The following is a 25569-nucleotide window of genomic DNA, read 5'->3' as shown; positions in this document are numbered from 1 at the left end:
TACACTCACTTGGTTGAAACTTCTTTGAACTACATGTTGAACTCCATCATCGTTTATCTGTTTGTATTTTGTGTATGTTAGCAGCGTCCTGGGGCAGCCAGTTCGACTTCGTCGCGACTCGCATCACCATTTCTTTTTCTTTTTTTTTTATTTTTCTTCATCACATCACCATCATCACTTTTATGTGAAAGTAAACAATCTTTATGTACAACTTTTCGATTCGTGTGCATCTCGATATAGCTGCGTTAATTTGTTCCTCGCATTTCTGAACCTTGCATAACGCCAAAACCGCCACCAGAGCGCGTCAACGCTATCATATTCCCCCATTCATCTAGCGTTAGCACAGTCTGTTTTCAAATCGAGCACGTGCGCTTTTGGTGACGAGTATGGAGATCTAATCGCGACACGCAATCAATATAAAACGCGTATACATCGTGGAGTGAGGATTTACACGACTCTGTACCTGAGGGAGCCCGAAGGTGTGTTACTCAGTCGCTGCTCCCAGGGTCACGTATGGCACTTAAGCATATTGACCCACGAGGTTAGGACTAAATAAGAGAGAAAGAGTGACGTGTCGCCCATTTCACGCCCCCGTGAGCACCAAGGGTCGGGCGCGTTGGTTTCACGTCGCCATGACAACTCGACGTTTTCCTTTTTTTCCCGGACGTCGACGACCTAGAATGCACGTGAGCCGGTGATGTCACAGCTTGGTCTGTTATTTCAGTTGCTCGCAGACACTCCGTTCAAGTAGACGATGGTCGATGCACTTTCGGAATTAACGTATTTACGTTTCATTAAGATTGCGATGTATGCAATGGTTGTGCGTTTACTCCTTTACCGAGGAGTAGCTTTATTGTGGGAGTAGTTGAACTAAGGAGTATACGTTTCGGAATTTGCTCTCTGGGCTTCTTCCTGCCTTCCTCAGGGCAAGGTCGATGGTCTTTTGATGGTTCATAGCCGCTTTTCATGTTACGATTATAATGCTTTTCCGGTGATTTTCCGCACTAGAAAGTACGTTTTAATTCGTCGATAGAACGGAGTTCGATAGGTATAACCTGTTTCAAACGAGTTTGTGTAACTGGAAGTAAATAACAGAGGTTACCGTCATTTCATGATTATTTGCCAGCGGAGAAATCCCGTCTTTCAGTTTCCATAAGAATATTCATGTCCCGGAGGCAGAGAAGGTAGTGTCGTATATCCATGCATCTTCGGATAGATCTTCGAAGCTCATATTACGCATACACGCCCATGGCTGCAAAGCCCAAAGTAGTTCATAGGTTGTTTAGCAGAGTATAAGGTGATCTGGTGTCTGGCCCGCAGATTAATTGCATCTGCAAGCTCATCTCGGAGAAGCCCATATAGCGGGGGAAGCAACTCAATAACCCAGGAAACTTCCCCCTTTTAAAATGATTAGGATATAAGCAGGTTCAGAAGTCTCGCGTTTCTCGGTATACGTATACACAAGCATATATATATCGGAAGAGGTCGTTCCTTATCGAATATCCAGAGCAGTGTGAGAAAGGGGGAATTTTCGAACAGCGGCACTGTGATTTCTGTCTCTGGCGCAGTACCCGGAGAAGACGTTTCGCCGCGAAAATACTTTTGAGCATTCCCGCGTACCACATATCGGTCTTGAGTGCACTTCGCCACAAAACTCAATAATTCCTTATTTGGGGAAAGCGTGGGGTTTGCGCCTTTTTGTGACGATTAACAAAACTGCATACGTGTCACAAAAAGGCGTATGCCTCGCAGTTTTCAACCAAAATGGGAGTGCCATTGCAAAAGTGCCATTCGGGATGATTATTGCCATTCGGGGCTATAGGAGCGTGCTATGCGGTGAAACTGTGCTTCGAGAGTGTACGCGGCCACCGAACCATATTGAAATGAAGAGGCTGCAGCTTGAGTTCCTTCTGCTAAAGAATCTCCCCGGCATGCGTCATTGGACATGAGCGTATCCGGGACACACAGCAAACATAATCCTGCTTATTGTGTACAGAAAAGAAACTTCCTTATTTGTTTGCTTGTGCGTTTTTTTCCCCTGCCAACACACGCGATCGGACGCATCCCAGCAAGGATCACTCACTAACGAGATAACAGACGACGATTAACAAGCGAAAAAAAAGAAGCAGACGATAACGCAACAATAATCTGTTTCTGTTTATGACCAGCCATCTTGTTTATTGAGTTCCTTCATTAAGGAGGGACCAAGATGCGCAGGGCACAAAATTCAAACAAAAATGTGGAAGCTAACTCGGTTAATTATCGCTCCGGGAGTTAGGGTACCCTTAAAAACCGGGGAGATTGCGCGATGCTGTTTATTTGTGTCGTCTGCTTAATGACCGCGTCTTTTTCGTCTGGCAACAACAAAGGGGTCATGAAGAAAAGAAACACAACAAGGCGTTTGTTGATGCTGATATTTCAGGGGAGGATGATCGTTTGCCAGATGAAAACGTGGGCTGGGCGAGAGGAACTAAAGACTATTAACAAATGCGATTTGTTTTTTGTTTTTTTCGTAACCGTGACGCCCCCTGGTGATTGATACATGTCCGAGTACGTCTGGTGGCGGGGTATGTTTCTTCTTTGAGTCTTAGTGTAATGTGGGAATTGTAAATTGCTTCGGGGACGGGAATGGTGACGGGCCCGTGGCTTTGAATGTAAAGGCTTCCACTATGAGTTGTGCAATACTCTGCGGTGCAATTTCGGCGCCACCTTATGTAACAAAGGCATATATGTTGACCCTTTTAAAAAAAGCAAGAACAGACTATAAGAGTTACAAGCAAGGTGAATTTACACGAAAATACTAGCTTTACTGATATAGATCTGTGGGATTGTCTCCAAAGAAACAAACAAAAAACACAGCAAACGATTACATTTAGAACTTATATACTGGTACGGTCTTAAGACTTCCATTAATTTTAATATTAATTTTCCAATTAATAACAGCTTGGACGAGAACACAGAAAAATCGCCATCATAGCACGCTCCTAGCCAATCACCGTCCCGAATGACATCATTCTCTCCGCTGATTCGTTGGAAACGGTGCGCCTTCTTGTGACACTTATGGAGTTATGTTAATTGTCACAAAAAGATGTAAACCCTGCGCATATTCCACGCCTAATTGAATCGGGTGTGATAACAGTTGGCCGCCACCATGTTATGTGGTGAAGTACTGTTTGAAAAGAGTATGATTTAATATTCGTGGTCGGCAAATGAATGCGAGCTTCTTCCAAACGCTTCTTTAGAAGAATAAAATGCACTGGTGTAGCAATGTGTTGGCGAGGTTCTTGAACTTCCACCGTCGTAATGTATTGGTTTAGTGGTGTGTGCAGCAGGACCGCTGCAGCAAGAGCTCTGTTTGATCACCTGGAAAGCGTGGAGCACTTCGGCGAAAATTTTTTCGCTTTCGTCTCAAAGTCGATCGACCGCTGACAGCTGGGAGTATATGCGCTCGCTGCAGCCATAACAGACAGACTCTTCCCCTTACTCGTTCCTTTATATTATGTGTATTTCCCTTCGTTTTCATGCGTTTTCATGTCTTTTGAGGGTTGAGTCGCCTCTCGCTGCGCGAACTGGATCCTCTTTTGTTACTCGAGGGGAGAAAGTGCGTTGAAAAGCCGTAGGCTGGCTTTGCTACTTCCTCGTTCGTTGTCGACATGCCTATCGTGGGCTTTGCATACCCTCTGAGCCCTGCTCTGAGCACAGCTTTGAGACCTGCAAGTCATTGTAACCGATTTCAACTACAGACAGCTTGAATCAGAATGTTCACAGATAAGCATGAAATGGGCGAAGAACTCTCGGTATCCGGGACCCTTTCGGTTTTCTCCTGCACTCTAAAAACGGAACTTCACCGCATGACACGCTCGAAAAAAGTCGTCATTGAGAATATCGTTGTCCCCTTAAATCAGAAGCGATAACTGTCGTCATTCGGTGCGATATGCTGCATGCGGTGAATTTCCGTTTCTAGCGTGTATCTCTTCGCTTGCCCTCCGGAACAACCGGCGCAGATAAATTGTCCCGCTCTCTTCTGTGTGGTACTATACAACGTGTTGGAAGTTTTCAAGACACTCCAAATCCTCTCCAACTCCCCCTTAACGGCTCAGCCTTACCCAGATTCGCCAGAAAAGCTCGTCGAAAAATTCGCGATGTACGAATCCTGGCTTTTCCTTAATGAGCTTTGATTAACGGGCTTCCCTTTTCTCCTTTTGTTTTCCCGCGCGCTTTCTACGTCCGCAGAGTGGCGCCCCCTGCTCTTATCAGCGAAGGAATGCCGTAAACACGGTTTTGTTTGCGGCGAGGCCAACATCAAAATGTCTTACTAATTACCCGGGCACTCCCTTCCTTTCCTAAGCAGAGATAAACCCCCCAATCATAATTATTAGGGAAGACCGCTGTATAAGGAACTGGCAAAACTCATTTGGTAAAGGCATCTGTTGCTCTCTTTCCCAATCCTCCTCTGCCCCTGAGATACCGTTAATTACACTTTTATGCTAATTGAGGGAAAGGATTGGTGCCTCCAGGCTCGGTTGTCACCAATCAAATGAGAACCCGGGTTCCAAGAACATGTACATACTTTCCGAGGAATTTCCCCATATGCATGCGCTACTTCGACGTGTTCAAAAACGATAAACATGTTAAAGTGTTGGATAAAAATACCCACATCGAAGTTAATGCAAGTTATATCGGAATCAGTTGGTGGATAAGAGCTCCATAGCGGCGTCGACGACATTAGAGTCAGTCGTTAGGTGGCGCGCATCAATCTTTTCTCATCTCCTTCATCGTAAACAACATGAAACTCGCTCTGTTATAGTTAACTGCGTCGGGCTTCACTTTTGTATTAACTCAGCCGTTCTCACTGTTGGCCATTCCGATAATGCTATATCCATTACTTATCCAGATACGACTTTCGGTTGACAGCTGTATTCGAACCAGTAATTCTGCACGCAGAAAAATATACTTTGGTCTACAACGGGGAAATTAGAAACCGACGAAGCAGGGAGGTTCTAAACAAGTAGACACCCCGACAGACAAACACGCACGCATCATTAATAGAAATTAGCCTTCCGCTGACCGCCTCTGTGTCGTCTGCTCGGCATGTCGTCTGCTATGCAGAATCGTCTTCGCTTGGCTTGGCTCGATCGTTTTGAGTTTCAACTCTGGAATGCAGGGAAATTGCCGGATTACAGTCGGAGCTTGATCGTTTTGAACGAGGATTACACCCCGCGGTGTGAGCACGGAGCCGTTAATTAAAAGGGGCTTAGAAAAGCGCGTCGTCTGGTAGCACGTCGTCTGTTTGTGTAATCGTCTCTTCCCCGAGTTTTACTTCGTCTTGTGTGGACCAGTTACACGGGGGCCTCCGCGTTGTGTGGATTTAGCGGTGGGTGTCTCAGGTGTACGACTCTATTACATTGGCTGGGAGGGTGGATCTTCAGTTATGCGTGTGGATGTGGGTGAGACGTTGCTCTGTCAACATTGCCCACGCTGAGAACATGCATAAATATATAGCCGTACAGTTAAATGAAGGCTGCGAATTTTCGTGAGTGGAGAAGGAATGATTAATGGCTGACAAATATAGATTCAGGAAGCTCTCAGTGACGCGTTTTGAACCTCGTTCCAATGGATATGAAAGTTGGAATGGCGTCTACGCATTTGTTATTGCGTTTGATTGCTGCAGTCATAAGACTTAAACACAATATAGACCCAGAGGAAGCAGCCGTAATTTGTTTTGGGCAGGGATGCCGCATTGACAATTACTTTACTTACACTTCGGTCAGATTACTTTACTATGAATGTCATATCGTCCCTTACCTTCGTTCAACATGTCCTTTCTTCGCACAGCACCCACACAAGACATCCTGCACACAAGGTACTTTGGACCAAATTACACTGCCCCAAACTTTAGTTATGTGTTTGCCCCACCTTACCGAGCCAATAAACATCCACACCAGTCACCAGAAGCATAAGTCAACAACACATAAATATTTCTCAACCATTCCCTGATCTAACGAACAGTGGAGCGATAAGAACACGTTTTTAGTTGCCACCCCCCCCCCCCCCCCCCCGCTATCCCCTTCGCTTCCTCGCCAACTATACCATCCATTTTTCAAAGTCCTTCTTTCTGTCTCGGCGACAGCACAAAGATAGGGAAGAGTCTCTGGCGGGCGGGCGGCGCGCCTTCGAAGTCACGCGCGCATTTTGCTACAACAACGCACGCGGGAAAATTTTCTCGGGGGCTGGCGATAAGCGGAGGAACGGCGTCTTTGTTTCTGCGTCCGTTTTCTGCTAAATAAACTCGTCAGAAAGGGAAGTGCGCAAACAACGGAAGTCTCTAGACTTCTCTAAATATCCCTCTCCCATCACGGCGGAAAATGTGCAGTTCTAGGGTTCTACTCCTCGATCAACGCGTTTTAAATATGGCGGCGTAGTACGTGCTAACTGGTAATGGTGATTGCAGTTGTGTCTGTGCGGTGACTGTAGAGACGGCTTCCACAGTGGTGATTATCGGCACGGTTGTAACTGATCTTTTGTAGCTGTAGAAAGTACACGCAGCCTTTTCCATCCATTTCTTCACCATCCACTCATCATATGGCTGCTAGTTAGCTGCTAGTCATCATGGCTGCGGATGTCGGTCAGACATCCAGGCGGACACCACGTTTTCCTGATTTGGGTCTGCGAGCGTATATTACGGATCCAGCCCGTCGCCCTTGGAATATCAAATATCAGTACGTACGTCAGACATACGTAGGACTGCAGCCCGTTGTTGGCATGGGCGCCGTTGAGGGGGGCAAAGGGGGCATTTGCCCCCCCCCCCCCTGGTTCACATCTTTTTTGTGTGTGTGACTTTGCCAGAGCCCTGACGGCGTGGTGAAGACTGCACATCTCTGAAAGTTCTCGCCGTTCTTCTTGTACTTTCTTTTTCGTTCTGTCGCCAGCAGGACACGACCTGTCCTCAATAATGTGGGGCTGTGTAGTGGCGCCCGGGTTCGAGATCTTGCCCCTCCCTGAAATATTGCCTAGCGGCGCCCCTGGTTGTTTGGAATACCTGGACAATTTTTATTTTGTTTATTTATTTATTTCCACAAAGTGGAGGAGGCGGGGCAAAAAGCTATCAATGACCTTCACAATCCATCAAATGTATATACACATAGGAGGAAACAAGGATATTTACAAATGTTTGCATAACGCAAATTGTACACTTGAACACAACTTTATACAAAGAGTGTAGACTTGCACCACGCATTTTCAATTACAGGCAACTATATTGCCTTTCCCACACATTTTCTTGAAGTTGAAAAAGAACTTATGGGGCTGATTTATTTGGCATGACACGACAACCTTGTATATCTAGTAGGCTTGTTGATGATACGAAAGTGGTGCATAAACGACAGCCTCAGATTACTTTACGCGTCTTTTGCATAACTTGGCGTGAACCATCATCTATACATTATACACCTCGAAACTTTTCCCGTTTTGGAAACTAATTTTCGTCCTGTCCAATAATTCGCGTCCAATCACACAAGGGTAATTGCCACCGCGGCGGCGCTGCCAAAATAAAGCGCCATCACTATGGACATCGCCATCAACTACTCGCTCACTAAACGCCGCCACCTTTCTTTCTTACAATAACTTCTCGCGGCAGAAAATACGTCCTGCCCGGGCAGCACATACCTTCTTTGCATAAAACGAACGGTCCCTTCCCCTCACGTCAACATCCGTACAGTTTCCCTCACAGTCAGTGAACTAGAGAAGTGACCGCCGCTAATTATTCCTTGTCCCACAAAAATCTGCATAGCGAGGCGGTGCATGCAAATGCCCGGGGCGTCTCCGCTAATAAAGTTAGACCGGGACAGCATTTTTCCGCCAGCATTACCAGATGTTAACACAGACCAACAAAACGTTCAGCAGCAGAGACGATGACGTCGGGAAAGTTGCCTCTACTCCCTACATATCCAAGATTGTTATCCGTTTTGGTAGACTGCTAAGTTTGATGGGGGGGGGGGGGGGGAGTTCATTCTGTGGGGGATGCGCCGAGTTGTCTTTGTTGCACGAATATTCTAGCGTCCTATACTTGTACTGGGTTCGATGTTTATCTTCAGCTGTGTACCTTAGGGATAAAGGGAACGCATACACGAGGAGCGTAAGGACAGTATTCTGAAACGTTCCTCGTCTCGGCCCTCTCCTCGAGCCGCTCATCGGGACCTGTTTTTTGGGCTTCAAAAATGACTCGACTTGACAGGCTTCAAAAATGACTTGGACTCGAAACGGCGCCGATGCTTCGCGCTTTCCTCGAGTGCTACATTACAGCTCCGGTGTGTCCCTGAAGTCCAGGTTGAGGAGCAATCTTCGACTGTATGGAGCAATACCGATTGTATGTTTATCGATGGAATTCCGAATAGTATGGTTCACTATATAGAGTGCATGAAGCACACCGTTTGTTGTGAAATCTGTCAGTTGGAAAGCTTTCACGTGCAATTATTTTAAAGTAGTACGACCCAGGGGTAACTCTCGTTGCTTGGCTCTCCTTCGAGCGTTGAGCCTGTAATAGTAGAGTCTGTAATGTAGGAGTTTAGTAGATTGGTGATATTCTACACTCTTAAAAAAGAGTGTATTTTAATTCCTTTTTTGGGAGTAACCCTTGCCACACATATCACTCCCTTTGGAGTGTACAGTTACCTTCTAGTAGGGAGTTAAGGGGTCTTCTCACTCCCTGAAGGGAGTGAGGAGACTCCTTTTGAGAGTAACTGTACACTCAAAAAGGGAGTGATATATGTGGCAAGGGTTACTCCCAAAAAGGAGTTAATACACACCCCTTTTTTTAAGAGTGTGTCACAACGATACAGTAAAGGTTAAGCTGTCAAACACGAAGCAGCAGCGTGATGTCTGGCACGTCAAAAGGGGTAAGGTGATGAGCTTATCGTGTTTCCGGAACGGCTATCGTGAACCTGGACACTTTCCTATCTACTAAAACTCGCTATTATCACCAATATTATTCACGGAAGCGGGTGTTCTACAAAAACACACCTTCCCGGACGATGTGAAGGCATACGAAAGACATTTCCCAGTCGAAAGTCGCAAAAACGCGGTCGTCCAGGTACCGCACAAGAAGACAAACGTGGAACAAAAAAAAATATATATATATATACCTCCACGAGAAGAAAAACTTATCTTTAAATGGCTGGAAATCAGTCTGAAGCCGCAGCCGTATAGATTACGAGCAGTGTGTGCTTTTGCCGCGCGTAAGCCACTGATTTCAATTCGAGCTTGGGTCCCTTCCGGAAGAAGAATGTACGCATTAAAAGACGACGTTCTTTCTACGCCGAGGATTTCCCTTCTTTATTGCGCAAACACCGCGACACGGGACTGGCTGTAAATTTGTATTACGTTTCCCTTTCTTACGAGCCCCCCCACCCCCTCCTTTTTTTTTTCCGCTTCTTCTTCTTCTTCCGTCGGAATATAAGCGGGAAGTGTTGAGACGCATAAATGATTCTGCATATCGTCCTTCTTCTTAACGGCTCTCGTAAAAATGCTCCTGTCCGCCTTTAATGATTAATAAAACAATAAAAGCGCTCGCCTTAATTAGAGATAAGGGCAAGACGGGACCCTGCTTCTCGCATTTGACTGGCGGATGTGCGAATCTGCGAGGAGGCGATAAAACTCGGGGTTAGATTTTTTTTTATTTCTTTTGTCGCGGGAGGTATAAGACTGTGGATGTGACTTCGCAAACCCTTACATTGCATGGAAGGAATGTAAAGGTGTATACCGGGGTACACTCCAAGCAAGAAAAGGTACAAATTGGGGAGTAGCTGTAGCTCCTATAGTCTCCTACACTCTAAGAGAAAAAAGGAGTACTTTTACTCCTTTTGGGGACTAAATGCATTGCCACAAAAAATAATCCCTTGCGGGAGTAAATGCACGGAAGTAAATGAATGTCACAGAGTGGAGACTGCATTTCACGCGCTGTTGTAAGAGTCTCAAGCATATAATTCGTGTGCATGCATGAAAATACTTTGAAGCAATCCGTCAACCGTGATATATCGAGTGATATTAAATCTTGCGCCATACATAGGGCACAGTTTGCGAAGAAAGATGCGCTAACTGTTTCTTACTCTGTGTGGCCGGAAAATTGCTATGTTGGCTGAGTTATATAGCCTTATGCCCTTCAAATTGACCGAGGGCACATATTTACGTAGACTGTTACATTCAGGAGACCATTCGCGAAGGTCAGTGACAATTTGCAGTCCTAGGGACTAAATGTCGGGACTAAATGTCGGGTTAGGGGACTAAAATGGGGAGTAATTGCAGACTAGGAGAGTAGAAGCTGCAATTACTCCACGTTTTACTCCTTTTTTTCTTAGAGTGTAGATGCAGTTACTTTCCATTCTAGACCCCTGACTTACAATTTACTTCTCAGCACTGCTAATAGCTCCTTGTAATTAGTCCCAAAGTCCTAATAGCCTCACTCTCGAAAGGGGCTGTATCAAAGCATCTGGTTCCCAAAAGAACTAAAACTATTCCCCCCCCCCCTTAGAGTGTTGCTATGTTGTAGAACGTCTTGTTAAGGAGTAATTTAATAAACATTACGGATTGCATGCGAGGAATTTTGAACTCCTTTTGGGAGCCTGTGAAAGTTAATGAGTTGATGCGCATCCAATATTCAAGCGGCACTCACTATCACGATAGAGAATGAAAAGGAGTAACTTTAGCCCGGGGGGGGGGGGGGGGGGGGGGCTAGATGCATTGCTACAGCAATTAGTCTCCTTCGGCAGTAAAAATCGCACGGAAGCTTATGCGGACTTCATGGACTACGAGCAGTGCCGTGATGTAGGCAAAGTTCGGGATCAGGGGACTAAAATGAGGAGTAATTGCAATATCTACGGGAGTAGAAGCTGTAATTGCTCCCCAATTTTCTCTCTCTCCTTTGAGTGCACGGTGCGTGGAAAACGGAACATCACGCGGAGAGTGTGCTAGCGCACATACGTTTCCAATGGCCTTCACGCTATTTAAAGAGACATTAAAGTGGAAAAATTCCCCCTTGTCGAATAAAGGATGCCGTTACCTTGATATCAATACAAAAGGAACGAGATTCATTCGTCGCGGGGTTCGTGATTTATGATCGACAGAAAAAGAAACGCAATTTACGCTCTCCCTTTCCATCGCAAGAAGGCGAACAATGCAGAGAGGCCTCCGATTGGTCTCCTCAAACGATTTGTCCAATCGTGGCGAGAGATCGTCTGGTAGGAGACCAATCGTAGTCCTCTCCGCATTGTCGCACTTCTTGAGGAGGAGTGGAAGTATTTGCACTTTGGTGCCCCTTTAACCTCATTCTAACTTGCGTAGTAGAGCCTCGTATAAATGCCACCCAGAGCCCCATGCACATATACACACACGCAGGGAAAACTCCTTCGCATTCTGACCTCAAGGTTGCTGCGCTTAATAACCGTCGATATTTAAGAAGGCTCGTTTCCCGCAAATTAAATAACGACCGCCAATTTATTTATTTAATTTTTTCTTCTTCTTCTCGCTCCCTCTATCTTTTTAAGCCGACCCTTACCTCAAGAGACGCGAGAGCTTTGCTGCCACTTAACAGCCCCATCTCCGCTTCTGCTAATGGACAAGACAAGCTCAGGTTTTTATTTCGGCCCGTTACTTAGTGAGATAAGAGTCCGAGGAGAAATAAAAAAGAACCCATGTTCCTTGGCTTGTTCAAAAGCCCCGTCTTCCCTCTAATGTTACCTGCCTTGGATTACAGCGCCTCTATCTGTGTGCGGTTTTGTTTGTTTCCATTAAATAGGTGCGGCTTTATAATTAATGCGACTTTTCTACTTTTTGCTGCGTCATTAAGGATGCGTTAAGCCGCGAAGATGAGGCACTTTTTTTTTACCCCTGTGTAGGAAGATTACAAGGCGACGTCATTGGAGGCGGACGTCATCCACATTTGTTTTTTAAGCAAAACATAGTGATCGTGCGTATGGATTACAGTTACTCAATTTCCGAGACCTTATTTGATGTATGTTGTTCACCAATACGGTGCATTCATGTCCTCCACACTCTGAGACAAAAAAAAAAAAAAAAAAGGAGCAAATTGGGGGAGACATTAACAACACGTGCTTTACGCAAGAAATCCTGCAGTTTTTGAGAACATACGGGACATGTCCCGGTCGACGTTGGATGAATTATTTGTGTGATTGCGCTCCGTATGGTTTGTTACACGTGTTCCTGTTCCACTATCTCTGCAGGGAGTTCTACTACATCCAAATGGAGAAGTACGCCCGTCAGTCGGTGAGCGAGGGGGTCAAGAACGTCGAGGACCTCAAAGTGAGCGCCGACTCGGAATTGCTCAGGGTGCTCAATCTCCACTACAACAGGAACAACCACATTGAGGTAGACTATATACTCAACCCATCGACTAAATTCACTTCCGTCGCACCTCGAGCCGTCCCTATAACCGCAGAGTCCTCGTTTTTCCAGGTCCCCGAAAACTTCCGGTACGTCGTCGAGCAGACCCTACGCGAGTTCTTCCGTGCCATAGTGGCCGGCAAGGACCAGGAACAGTCGTGGAAGAAGGCCATCTACAAGGTCATCGCCCGCCTCGACGACAATGTGCCCGAGTACTTCAAATCTCCGAACTTTCTAGAACAGCTCGAGTGACGGCGGGCCCCCCCTGCAGCCCCACAGCCCTCATGGCCCCCCGCCTCCCCACTCGTGCCTTCTGCTTTCTTGCAACAGCACGGTTGTTTCTTGGGGCCACCCTTGCTTCTGTGAGCTCGGCACCCGCGGACGTTGCAGCTGAGGGGGTTCCACCACCGTTCCGCATCGTCCAGAACACGGTTCGTTTGGAAAACGGTGTCGCTTTGGCTTCGGGCTTGGTACGGGAGAACAAAGCATGAAAAATTCGCTTTGGAACAGGATGAGTGCCTCATCCCTAGTCAAGAAATTATTTCGTCCCCTTAAAGCGAACCGGGTAAATGCAACGCTGCAGGTTTTGCGAACGCATTCTGTCCGGTTTCAAAAGGAGCGACTCCAAGAAAAGTTTTTGCGTGCAACTAGTCAAAGTTACCTCTTTTTATTTTTTTAAATTATACGTTTGCTGCGTAATCTCTGATTTTAGAATACATTATAAGAGAGAGGAATGGGAAGCTAGAGAAAAAGGGGGGGGGGGGGCTATTGCCGACATGACGTGAAACGTTAAAGTATGCAACAGAGCAGGTACTTTTAAAAGGCTCGCGTATCATTCTTGAACGCTATCGAGTCGCAGCCGGGAAATGTCAAAATGGTGCCTCAAAAGGGTGTCCCGTTGCTGCGGAATCGGAGACGACAGCAGTGTCACACTCGCTGACGCAGATGTCAAGACTAAACAACTCTCGTGGACACTGTTATGTCTTTGTCCCCGCCCTTTCTGGTCACACCTGTGCATTTCCTCTGAAGGTTTCGCCTACGACAAAAGTTTTAAAAAAAAATACTTCCTGTTCTGTAGCGTCAGGATGAACAAAACAAAAAAAGTACATGCGGCAATATTCGTTTCCTGTTTTCGCTCGCCTTTGTCTTGCCACATTACGCAGTCAAACAGAGGCGAGAATTTTATGACAAAATGTCGCGAGCGGATAATAGTGTATAGTATATACCTCGTTACCAGTATGTGCTCTTGTTGGCAAAGTCCGTGCATCCTATATTATACCGAGCTGAGAAAAGCGTGGCATTAAAGTCAGCTTCGCGAGTGGCAACTAGTCAGTAATATAAAGAAAAAAAAATGTTACGGACAGACGGGCATAGAAAAAGACAAAGAAACGCAGCATTCCCAAAGAAATACTACCATTCTTCTTCTGTAATCTCAGACAGAGGGACGCGAACTATGTAACAGTAATGTTATTCGAGTTCCTCTTTTTATTGTCGTTGTGTATTTGATGCTCTGTATTTATTGTGCGTTCGTGTTTATCACCATTCGTCTTGTATTTGTTATTGACGCGCCGTTCGCCAAAGCGCTTAACACCGAAAGAAACATTCCGTTTCTATTACCGTACGAATATGCGGAACGGTGGTGATGGTGGTGATGGTGGTGGTGCTGTGAGGGATGGCGACCTGTGTTCGAACTCAGCGGATTCTTCAACTCCCCGTGTGTGTGTGTGTATGTGTGTGATTCAAAAAGGGAGAGATGTCAGCTTCCTTCTGTCCTAAGGACACTAAATAATCAAACCGATTGAGAAAGAGATCACGTGAGGAGACTGCTCTGTGCATGACGGACCACCAAGACAACAAGCATATCTACGTACCAGCTGGACTTCCTTTCATGTTTTTTTTTTTTGTTTCTTTTCTGGCCACTACACCAAGACTGTTACGTGATTTCACAGTGTGCGCGCGTGTGTGTGGATATAATGTGAAGGGACAGTGGAACAAACAGGCCCGAGGCTGTAGCTGGTCACGTGGCCCAGACTTTCCAATTATTGTTCCATCGTGGCGCAGAAAATGATGCGAGCGCGCCAAAGAAATGGCGAATGGTATTTTCCCGTGTTTTGCCCTATCTGAAATATCGGGAAACTGTTACAAGAAACGATTGATGCAGTAATGTGAAAAAAAAAAAAGACACAACAAAAGCTTTAAAGAGATCATTCTTCTACGGGACAACTTTATTCTGATCTGTTTTTATCGATGATTGCTTGAACATCCGAATCTCATTCCGATTTTTCTTGCTGCCGACTTCATCACCAAGCTGTCTGCAGAAAACTTTCAAGTGCCTTTCTCTCTATGTCTCTTCCACTGCCCTCTCTCTCCCCCGGTATCTGTCTTATAGGACGTGTCGACATCCCCGCGTTCATTGTTCCATAGCATAAACTACCACTTTGTCCCGTATCACCGATAAGCAGGTAGGACACAGAGCGTATAGTCTCGCCCACCATATCTTGTGAACATATCCTGCCGTTCTCACAACTGTCTGTCCCTCTCTCTCGAGCCCCGTGTTGCCAGCCACAAATCGCTGACGTGTAAAGTCAGCGGGCATCTAGTCCCTGCCAGCCCCACTGAGAGGGCGCGCGTGCGTGGCGCATCAAATGTACATATCTCGCTATAAATTGATAACCAACACATTCCACACGAGGAACACAAAGCGACGATAAAAGACTCGGCGTTATAGATCAAACATAATCTCCCGGTTACATCGGTATACCATTCGCTGGAGGAGTGTCAGGACTTTGTTTTTTTCTTTCTTTTTTTGACGGTTTCAGCTGCGAAAAAGGAAAAGAAAAAAAAAAGGGTTGACTGTGCTCTTTGAGGGTATACCTGTACTGTGAAGTGCTTCGATTGTCACCTTCGTGGATTGACGCGCTTATAATTTATTGCTTGTATCTTACGATGTCTGTTATCACTGTATACAAGTTGTGGGCACACTTTACACGCTGACCATGTGATTTTTTCCTTTGGCATATCGACATTGTTAGCTCACGGGTCTACGCTTGCCGAAACGGCAGCGACTAAGTCAAGACCATATTCAACGTGGCGGCTAAGAACCATCACTAGGGCGTGTAATGTTCTTTCTGATGGTTTCCACGCGACCATGTGATTTGTATAAAGCCTATGAACCATATTGCAGTTTTTTTTTTTTGTAATCATATCGTCTCCTGTATAGATCAGATCATTGTTCACATTATTCTACCATAATTAATATATATATATATATTATATATATATAAATATATATATGGAAGTAGACTTTTTTTTTCTTGCGTCTTTCTCGAGCACCTTGTAAAGTCTGGCATTCTCTGTTGAGGAGCGTTTGCTGCGCGAAATAATTCATTTTCCCCCTCTCCACGGCTGTTTGGGAAGTCACTGTTAACAGTCGTATTTATTTGTGGACTCTCATGTGAGGAGAATCTCTCAACCTTCCCCCCAGAGGAGTGAGGAAATCCATGCAAAGTTTTGGGTGTAGTGCATAGTTGGTTCTCAGTTACAAAATAAAAGTCCATTTCCTACAAAGGCATGTTTCACGGTTTCTCTCGTCTTGCGTTGCTGTCACGTGATCAAAACGAATTTATGGTGCGTCTTAATACGCTCGCAGAAAAAAAGAAAGAAGAACAAATCACGAGAAGGTAAGTTTCTATCTAACTTATCACAATCTTCTACACCGTCACACTGTTTTAACGTGCATATATAGGTATGAAGAGATGGCCAAGTGAGACGATTTGGTGGTATACCCATACCCGGACGTGGGTTTATCGAAAATCGGGAAGGTATACTCACAGGAGTGATCCCCGCAGTCATTCCCGTTAATTCCCGAAGCAGGAGTACATATATATCTTTGAAACTGACTTCATTTTGTAAAATCTTCGGTACTTTAGCATTACGCAATCTCGCTCACTCGATATCTCTTCACACCTACAATGTTATCGTAGGTCGACTATAAAAATACCAAAGAGCGAAGAAGGAGTGAGTAATATATCACTTTTATAACCTTCTTATATCTCATCGCACGTTCTGATAAGCATGCGTAGATCCGCAAACGGTGACATGGAAGCCTACCGCTCTTCAACATGACGGCGAGGCGACCTGAAGTCACCAACAGTTCATTTGCAAGCAACGCGATTAACTTCACTAACACGTTTGAATGCAAAACACTAACTTGCACGTGTGTGATCTTCTTCTAACACGCATTAACAGCATGATCGGGCTCGCTGACCATCTTAACATGCACGTCATGCTTTATTAATAGAGGCACGAAGAAAGCTGTACGTTTTATACGCTATAGCCACATCGAAACATTTCTAGCAACCGCTGGACGGTGTGTTGAAATGTCTCTGTAATTGCTGTTCCTTTCGATGCTGCGATGTTAAAATTTGTGATTGGCGCTACTTTTGCGCCAGTGGATGAAATTCGTGGATTTATGTGTGGCCTCGCGTTTTTTCGTACAGCTCGCTTGTTGCAAGTTACGAATCTTGGTGTTGAGTCGCATCTTGCACTTATTATGTCGAAGACGGAAAAACGGACTTAAAGGTAGGTTGATGGTAAGTGCTCCTACATCTGTCACGTGTGTTGATAAAGACAGTCTTACATTACTTATTTACATTTACTGTTTTTACATTTATACATGAAAAATTAGTTACACTTATATTATTGGAAGACAAGCATAACAGGACATGACTGCGATAGGTCGGTCTTACAGTTCCTCAGAACTACGTGCACTTCTGGGGACTGACCAGACATGTACAAGATACTGTAAAAATGTATTCAAACTGCGACACTAAATACTGAAAAGAGAACATGCTTAAGGTAGAGTACATATTATTGGAAAAGAAAGTAATTAGATCAGATACTTGATTATTGAAACTGACTACCTTTTCTTTTTTTTTTCTTCCTTTTTTTCCCATTTAACATCGACATTATGGGCTGGTTTTTGAGTTGCATTTGACAATTTTCATCAGTCAATCTTTCTCCCTTTCTTTGAAAAATATAATCCAGTTGGTTAATGCGTTGTTGTCCTTCTCCATAATCCATTGAAAAGAACAAAAATACAATGAAAGCAAAGTTACCTTCTTGTGAAACTGAACATGCTGTGAAGACAAACGAAAGTAACTAAAGTATTGTGTAGAAAATACTGAAAATATCTGAAGTGGAGTACAAATACCTTTCCGCAAAAGTGCAGAGTAAGATACTAAAATACAACAAAAGAATTTCAAATAAACTGTTTTGAGTAAGATACTAAAGATGCGTACATGTCTGGGACTGAATAGCTGTCGCCACCTCTCGGTAAAGCACAGAAGCTTGTGACGTCATGCACCCGCGGCAACTTCAAACACCCGCGTGCGTTCGTCAGTCGGTTTAGTGATAAGTATGAACCCCGTTCCACAGCTCTATAATGTATACCTAGTGCAACTCTCCGTGCAAGCCAGTCCTATGAATCGTACACTACCTTAACAGCCGCGACATGTCATGGCAAATAAATTTTGTTCCGGATCAGTATTTATTTTTGTTCGGTTCACAATGCGTTCCAAGAAGCGGCGCCACCTCAGCGATCGCGGCGAAACACAACGAAAACACAAAATCATACGAAACTGCGCGCTGGTAGATGCAGAACCTAAAATAATCTCGAGCCTGTGATGTTTCCGAAGGAACGAAGAAGGAGCAACCAGCCCGTTACTTCAAGCCCTCTTCATCTCCTGTCCGTGAACGAGCATAGGACATATACCACAAAAAGCGGCAACATTTTGCGCGTAGTACGTGCTTTGTCACGATGGACACCCTGTTCTCCATACACGTGTCGCAACTATTTCCTACTCCTTAAGCAACAAGTTTTGCTGCAATAAATTTTCTTCAATGAAGCTGTAATACCCAGTACGGCACAGAATGTCTCACCTTACTCTCCAGAAGGCCAATGTTCTCGTGCCTTTGTCCACGTGCGTAACGCACCTCACACAGTCCACAACATTTTTTTGCGGATGTTGTCACTGCACAGAAACTCACAAGCACTGCAGACGCGAGGAGCATGACCTCCTTTGCGTCCTAAGGAGGTCCTGTTGCTCGTCAGCACACAACACTCAAAGCAGACGACACCACCACCCCGAGCAGCACAATGTACTGAAAGTCGAGTGCAATAGAGGTGGACGGTATGTGTCTTATCAATGTCCTTTAGTTTCACGAGTCTGTTCAAGGCCATCCACATACCCATCCACCCCTATTGCACTTGACTTTCAGTACATTGTGCAGCTTGGGACAATTCAAGCAAACCCGCCTCACCCGCAGTGTCGCATGGGATTCCTCGTGCCATGAATCACCGTATCTGACGTTTCATCGCGATATCACTCTTTGTGCGTTCTTGTGAGCGTCCAGGTGCTTATCACCTTGTCGCGTTCCAAGACTCAGCAAATCAGCAGATGTTATTGTTTCCATGACTTTTGTCGATCCGGACCCTTTTTTTTTTTTTTCGTTTTAGCGCCGCGAAGCAACTGTGGCTATGAGCGTCTTGCAGCCGTGGACAGGTGGAGAGGGGACATCAGGAAAGAGTGCGGGAGAGCGGGTTGTATGCATCCTGGGTTGACTTCAGGGGGAACTGTGCCGACTTTCATATGGAAAAACTGCCAGAAGGCCCCTGGAAAGCCTCAGACAGAACAGCCGGTGGTAGGACTAGAACCCACCACCTCCAGCACGGCTTTGGCTGCAACCAACGAGTGGACGCTTTTACCTACTCGGCCATACAGCTTATCCGGGATCTTCCAGGCCTCAAAGTTTAACCGCACAGGAGATATCCCAGAAGGGTGCTTAGACAGGCTCAAACGATGCTTGAGAGCAAGGAAACGTTTATTTTACTGTTCATGGCTTTAACGTTTTTCTTCCGCAACCGGTGTGTCGGTGTCACAGGGCCAGAAGGAATATGGGGGAGCTTAATCGCCAGGGGCGATACTCTGCCCCATCGCTGGTGGTGATGCGGGGAATGAAATAATGAGCCCCTTCACAATAAGGATCGAAGTCCTATGGTATCCAGAAAGGTGAAGAGAGCTTTGAGGGCAGAGCGTTGGTGGGCTGGATGTGACCAGGGACCGAGCAATTTTGTGAGAGAGAGGGGGCGAGAGTCTGGCTCGTTAAGGGATCGGGAGAGTACGGTTCGGGAAGGTTGGTAGTGTGGGCAATGGAGAAGAATGTGCTCTAGATCTTCTAAAGCACCGCAGTGACTGCATTGGAGGGGTATTCACACTAAAGGAGATGTCAGCCAGGCAAGTGCTGGCTTGCTACTTCTTAAAAAAACAGGTGCGTGAGAAGCCGCGATGGCAACGATGTGCTGCGGGCGGTGAGGCTTGCCGCCTTTGCTTCAGAGGGTGGTCATCATTTCGGTGGCCTTGAGGTACTCGAAGAGTGCCTTGGTAACATCCCGTTGCCCGTGCATTGGAGAGAGTCAACTTGTCTTAAGCGGTAACGCCACTGCGCTGTAATAGCCACATCGAGGCTCATTCGATGAACTAACGCGGCATCTTGACGAGAGGCATATGTCGAGGCATGCAGAAAGCGAGCGCTGGATCAACTCTGCTAGGCATGGCTGGGGGGAGAATGTCAGCGATCCATTGGCGGGTAGCCAGGGGAGTCATGAGGCGTCGAAGTATACGGAGCGACGATCACCTCTCAGCCTGGAATGAAGAGATCAGGTTCCTCCTCAAGTCCTTCTGAGCCCATTTTTATGCTCTGGTAGACGCGAAGGGGGGGGGGGGGGGTAATGGCAGTATCGGCTTGCCGTTGTCGGCCACACAGAAGTGGGCGTCGTCACGACTATAGCAAAAAAAAAAGAAGAAAAAAAAGAAACGAAGCCGAGAAGTTTTCTACCTCTGCCGCAGCATACACCGATGACGCATCTCGAAATGGCAAGTCCGTTTCGGCATTCGTCATCCCATCCGCAGGCGTAGTGGAAGGGCGTCGCCATCAAACCTCATCCACAGCTGCGGAACTCTATGCCATACTTTTCTTTCTGCAGCACATCGTTGATTTTACCCCACGGGAATAGGTCGTGTTCACTGACTCAACATCTGCGCTGCAAGCAATTGAAAATTCTGGCATCCGAGGCTCATCCGCAACGTTGGTGATGGATGTGTTAATGACCTACAACCTTGTTGTACGAAGCAGGGCCCAGGCTGGTTCTCCAATGGGTTCCAGCCCATTGTGGTGTCGATGGGAATGAACAGGCCGACAGCGCCGCAGAAGGACTTCGCCATATCCTACGTTTAAACCATTGAAGCTTCTCGGTCAACGGAAGTCATGGAAGAAATCCCATGCGCTTGTTGGTTTGCAACGTTTGCTGGAACCATGCTCAGGTCCAGTCGACAATCGCATACGAGCACACTGCTAGACTCGACCAAACAACAACAACAAATAATTAATCATGATATAGTGGGATGTTTCGCCGCTGAGGCGGCACCTTATCCCATTGCTTAGGGGAAGAAGATGGCGAATGATGACCAAGTAAATAGCAACAAACAATTGGTTCCAGCGGCTGCACAGCAGTAAGACAAGCCTCAGAAATCAGCATGCATTGCTTCCAGCACCGTGTGTCGGAGATTTCCGGTGCACGTCAAAAGGACACCCAGGTGAATAATGGCAGTTGAAGAACCCCGAGGTGGTCGAAATTATTCGCAGTCCTACCCTGCGACACGTGCGGCATGTCGCAACACTAGGTTGACACACCTTACGTGTAAATCATCATCATCATCATTTTTTTTTTTGTGTGTGTACTTCATTCAGCATTTTTACCTGAGGATGCGCGCAAAGCGATAACGCAGGAGCTCCTTTGCTCAGATCATTCGTAATAATCATTTCTGCACAGACCCTTCATGGGACCTTGAATAAAAAAGAACGAACCGGAGTAACAGACTAAGCTGGGAGTCTGGGACAGACCCTTATTGCAGAAATTCATGTCCACCAATGCAAAATTCATTGGAGGAACTATACATTGATATACACAACGAGGAACAGGCATTGTTGGAGCCCAGATGGAAGAGTTTCATTGACGAATTTTTATTTAAAAACTCCACTTGCGCTGTCACATTGAAACACAGTGTGTTCGAAGGACAAATTTGTCTTCTACCCCTGGGGAAACTACATAGGCAGGCATCGTTGAACTCCAGAAGGAAGAGTTTCATTGACAAATTTTTATTTTTAAAAATTCCACATACCTGTCATATTGAAACAAGGTGTGTTCGAATGACAAATTTGTCTATCTACCCGTGGGGGGAAACTATACATCGGCAGGCATTGTTGGACTCCAGATGGAAGAGTTTCATTGACGAATTTTTATTTAAAAAAAACTCCATTTACGCTGTCACATTGAAACAAGGTGTGCTCGAAGGACAAATTTGTCTCCTACCCCTGGGGAAACTATACATCGGCAGGCATTGTTGGACTCCAGATGGAAGAGCTTCATTGACGAATTTTTATTTTAAAAAACTCCATATACGCTGTCACATTTAAACAAGGTGTGTTCGAAGGACAGATTTGTCTTCTATCCCTGGGTAAACAATACATCGGCAAGCATTGTTGAACTCTAGATGGAAGAGTTTCATGGACGAATTTTTATTTAAAAAAACTCCGCATACTCTGTCACATTGAAACAAGGTGTGTTCGAAGGACAGATTTGTCTTCTATCCCTGGGTAAACATTCGGCAAACATCGGCAAGCATTGTTGAACTCCAGATGGAAGAGTTTCATTGACGAATTTTTATTTAAAAAACTCCACATACTCTGTCACATTGAAACAAGGTGCGTTCGAAGGACAAATTTGTCTATCTCCCCGTGGGGAAATTATACATCGGAAAGCATTGTTGAACTCTAGATGGAAGAGTTTCATTCACAAATTTTTATTTAAAAAACTCTACATACGCTGTCACATTGAACCACGTTGTGTTCGAAGGACAAATTTGTCTATCTCCCCGTGGGGGGAAACTATACATCGGCAGGCATTGTTGAACTCCAGATGGAAGAGTTTCATTGACGAATTTTTATTTAAAAAATCCACTTACGCTGTCACATTGAAACAAGGTGTGTTCGAAGGACAAATTTGTCTATCTACCCCTGGGGAACTATACATCGGCAGGCATTGTTGAACTCCAGATGGAAGTTTCATTGACGAATTTTTATTAAAAAAACTCCTCGTACGCTGTCACATAGAAACAAGATGTGTTCGATTGACAAATTTGTCTATCTCCCCGTGAGGAAATTATACATCGGCAAGCATTGTTGAACTCCAGATGGAAGAGTTTCATTGACGAATTTTAAAAAAAAACTCCACTTACACTGTCACATTGAAACAAGGTGTGTTCGAAGGATACATTTGTCTATCTATCCGTGGGGAAACTATACATCGGCAAGCATTGCTGAACTCCAGATGGGAATTTTTGAGTAAAAAAAGTTCGAGCCGTGGGCGATCTATCGATGGCCAAAGAGAATGCAGGTATGCGAGCGCCACGTTGGGGTCGCTCCAGGCGCGGTATAGAACGTAAAGTCATCATGTGCGTTGGTGAAGTAGACAACTTGCAATTTTGGCGCCCTAGACAAAGTCCTGTGTTCAAAGTTCTTGCTGTACTAATACACTACCTCGTTGAAAGTCACCTCTTGCGACTTGAGTATGGTCATGGAGTGTACTAGCAGGGAATAGACCATTTCAGGAAATCCCAGTGCTTCTTGCGCACGCGTTTTCATTTCGCGTTAGCGCACGTGATTCTTTATTCCGTGCTAGCGCCGCGAAGCAACTGTGGCTATATGAGCGGCGTACGGCTGTGGACAGATGGAGAGAGGATAGCAGGAAGGAGTGGGGGACAGGGGGTTAATATGCGTCCTGGGCCGACTTCAGAAGCTTCCTCACTAACTTGGTGAAGGCTGCCGGCGAAGTTTTCAGGCAGAAATGAAACGGAACTGATACAAGCCTTTGGAGGTCGCTGTCGCTGGAGGATGCAGTCTTCGACATTGCTGCGTCCGACAAGGGTATTTACCAATATCCCTTCGTAATGTCAAGTTTGGAAAACTACGTTTTGTACTGTAACTAGACATTGTAACTGTAACTAACACTGTAACTAGAAGCATCGACCCTGGGAACGGGCTCGGAGTCGGAGCTCATGGTAACCTACCAACATGCCATCAAATCAAATAACATGAGTTTTCTTAACATATTAAGATTGAGAAAGCCCGCGCCTACATATAACTTTCGTACGGCGTACGAATGGGATATCCCTTTTTCCAGGACGACCTATGGGGACCAGAGGGTTGCTTATCAAACGCCGCTTTTACTCTCATGTTATCCAGGTCTCGTAACCTATGGTAAGAAGCAGCTTCGCGACATCTTTCAATCTTAATACTTGTTGTGTGCTTTGCTGTGCCCTGCTTTTTATCTGTTGTAAATCATCGAAAAGAGTTAATACCAGCTTGTGTTTTTGTTCTTAGTGTTGCTGTTCCGTAACCCTATCATTGTTATTGTTTTTCTTTTTTTTTTTTTTTGCTATCAGAGTGTAGATGCCTTATGTTGGGCTTTCAGAGATTATGTGCGTTCAGTATTGATATTCAAATGCATGTCAATGCCACTGCCAACTGTAGGAGCTCGGGACCTCGTCAAGCTGCCCCGAGCAGCTTTTTGCCCCGAGTCTCCGCACTGTTACAGTGTGAAATAAAGATTTGATTTGATTTGATTTGATATCAACACATCATTTAGGCGACGAAAATCAATGCACAAGCGATGCGTCCCGTTAGGTTTCTTAACAATCAACACGGGCGAATTGTAAGGTGAGTTAGATTCTTCAATTATCCCCATCTTCACCATGTTCTGTAATTCGTCTTCGATTGCTTTCCGCACAGCAAAGAGGAGGATATGTTTGATGCTGATAGACAAGAAAAAAAAAAGAAGGGAAAGGTTAGCCACAGTAAAGGGAAGAGGATACTGTCTGGTATTTACTGCGCAATCAGTAGTCAGCTCCAAGTCGAATTCAATCAAGCCAGTCCTTCCTGGTACATCAGAAAAAAATGTCCGGGTATACTCTGAAACGAGATTCTGCATCTCTTCACACCGTAGTAGTTAACGTCGACGCGATCTTGACGGCTTTCATAGTTTCAGTTCGGCCGGTCGGCAATAAATGTAGACTGTCATTTTTCTCCCCATCTTCCGAGGTTACCACCGTACACGCTGTTGCATCTCCATCGCTTTCCTGGTTAGCGTCACAACAACAACAAGAACTTTCTTTTATGATGATGAATGGGGAGTTTCATCGCCAAGGGCGATACTCTACCCCATTGCGTCCCGTTCTTCGTATTTCTTCAGGAGATTGATATGGAACACTTTAGTTCCATGGCCCAGTTCAATCTCATAATCTACTTCCAACTTCTTCGCAAGAACATCAAATGGACCCTTCCATTGCATTAGCAATTTATTGCGGTCTGTTGGGAACAAAATAATGACTTTGTTGCCTGGTTGGAGTTCGCGTTTGCGACTCGACTTGTCATAATACTTCTTGTATCAGTAATACTTCTTGCACTAGCACGCTGGAGTTCATCATGGGCCAGTTTGCATGTTTCTTCCAGGCGGTTCCGTAATTCTAAAATGTACTCATATGTCGTCCTCACTTCCGCTTGGAGTGATTCTTCAGTTCACAACTCTTTCAACACGAACAGGGGTCCTCCTACGCGCCTGCCGTACAAATGTTCGAAAGGTGAAAAACCCAGGCTTTTCTGCGGTACTTCCCTATGGGCGAACAACAACGCCTCTAGATACCTTCCCAGTCTTTTGGTCTCTCCTGGCACATCTTCTTTAACATACATTTCAGAGTTCCATTGAATTTTTCGCCAGTACCATTCACCATGGGGTGATACGGTGTTGTGTGGAGCTGCTTCACCGACAGGAGACGACTCACCTCTTTCATGACGTCGGACGTAAAGTTGCTACCTCGATCACTCAGGATTTCACGTGGCATTCCGACGCGGGTGAACATATGTACTGACGAGGCCCTCGGCAATGTGGATGCCTTGAGGAAAGGAGACAACCGGCAGCCAAGAGGGACGGAGTTGGAATGAACGTTTATTATCACCCGCGTGGGTGCGGCGGGTGCCGAGCAGGCAGCGATACCGATGCTG

The 25569-nt window shown here is 45.5% G+C and overlaps 1 protein-coding gene across 3 annotated transcripts in view; it reads left to right on the top strand.

Moving 5' to 3' along the window:
• Positions 1-15954, top strand: part of LOC135396829 (homeobox protein prospero-like) — a 101824-nt gene extending 85870 nt beyond the window's left edge. For all 3 annotated transcript variants that reach the window (XM_064628029.1, XM_064628030.1, XM_064628031.1), the window contains 2 exons: positions 12234-12378; positions 12466-15954. In XM_064628029.1, the coding sequence (XP_064484099.1) occupies positions 12234-12378; positions 12466-12645 (325 nt within the window). In that variant the 3' untranslated portion in view covers positions 12646-15954. The remainder of the gene's footprint in view (positions 1-12233; positions 12379-12465) is intronic.
• Positions 15955-25569: the final 9615 nt, after the last annotated feature.

The sequence above is a fragment of the Ornithodoros turicata genome, chromosome 6 (genome assembly GCF_037126465.1).
Source record: "Ornithodoros turicata isolate Travis chromosome 6, ASM3712646v1, whole genome shotgun sequence".
Lineage (NCBI taxonomy): Eukaryota > Metazoa > Arthropoda > Arachnida > Ixodida > Argasidae > Ornithodoros > Ornithodoros turicata.
Note: the sequence above shows the minus strand (reverse complement) of the source record. Positions and strands in the feature narration are given on the sequence as shown.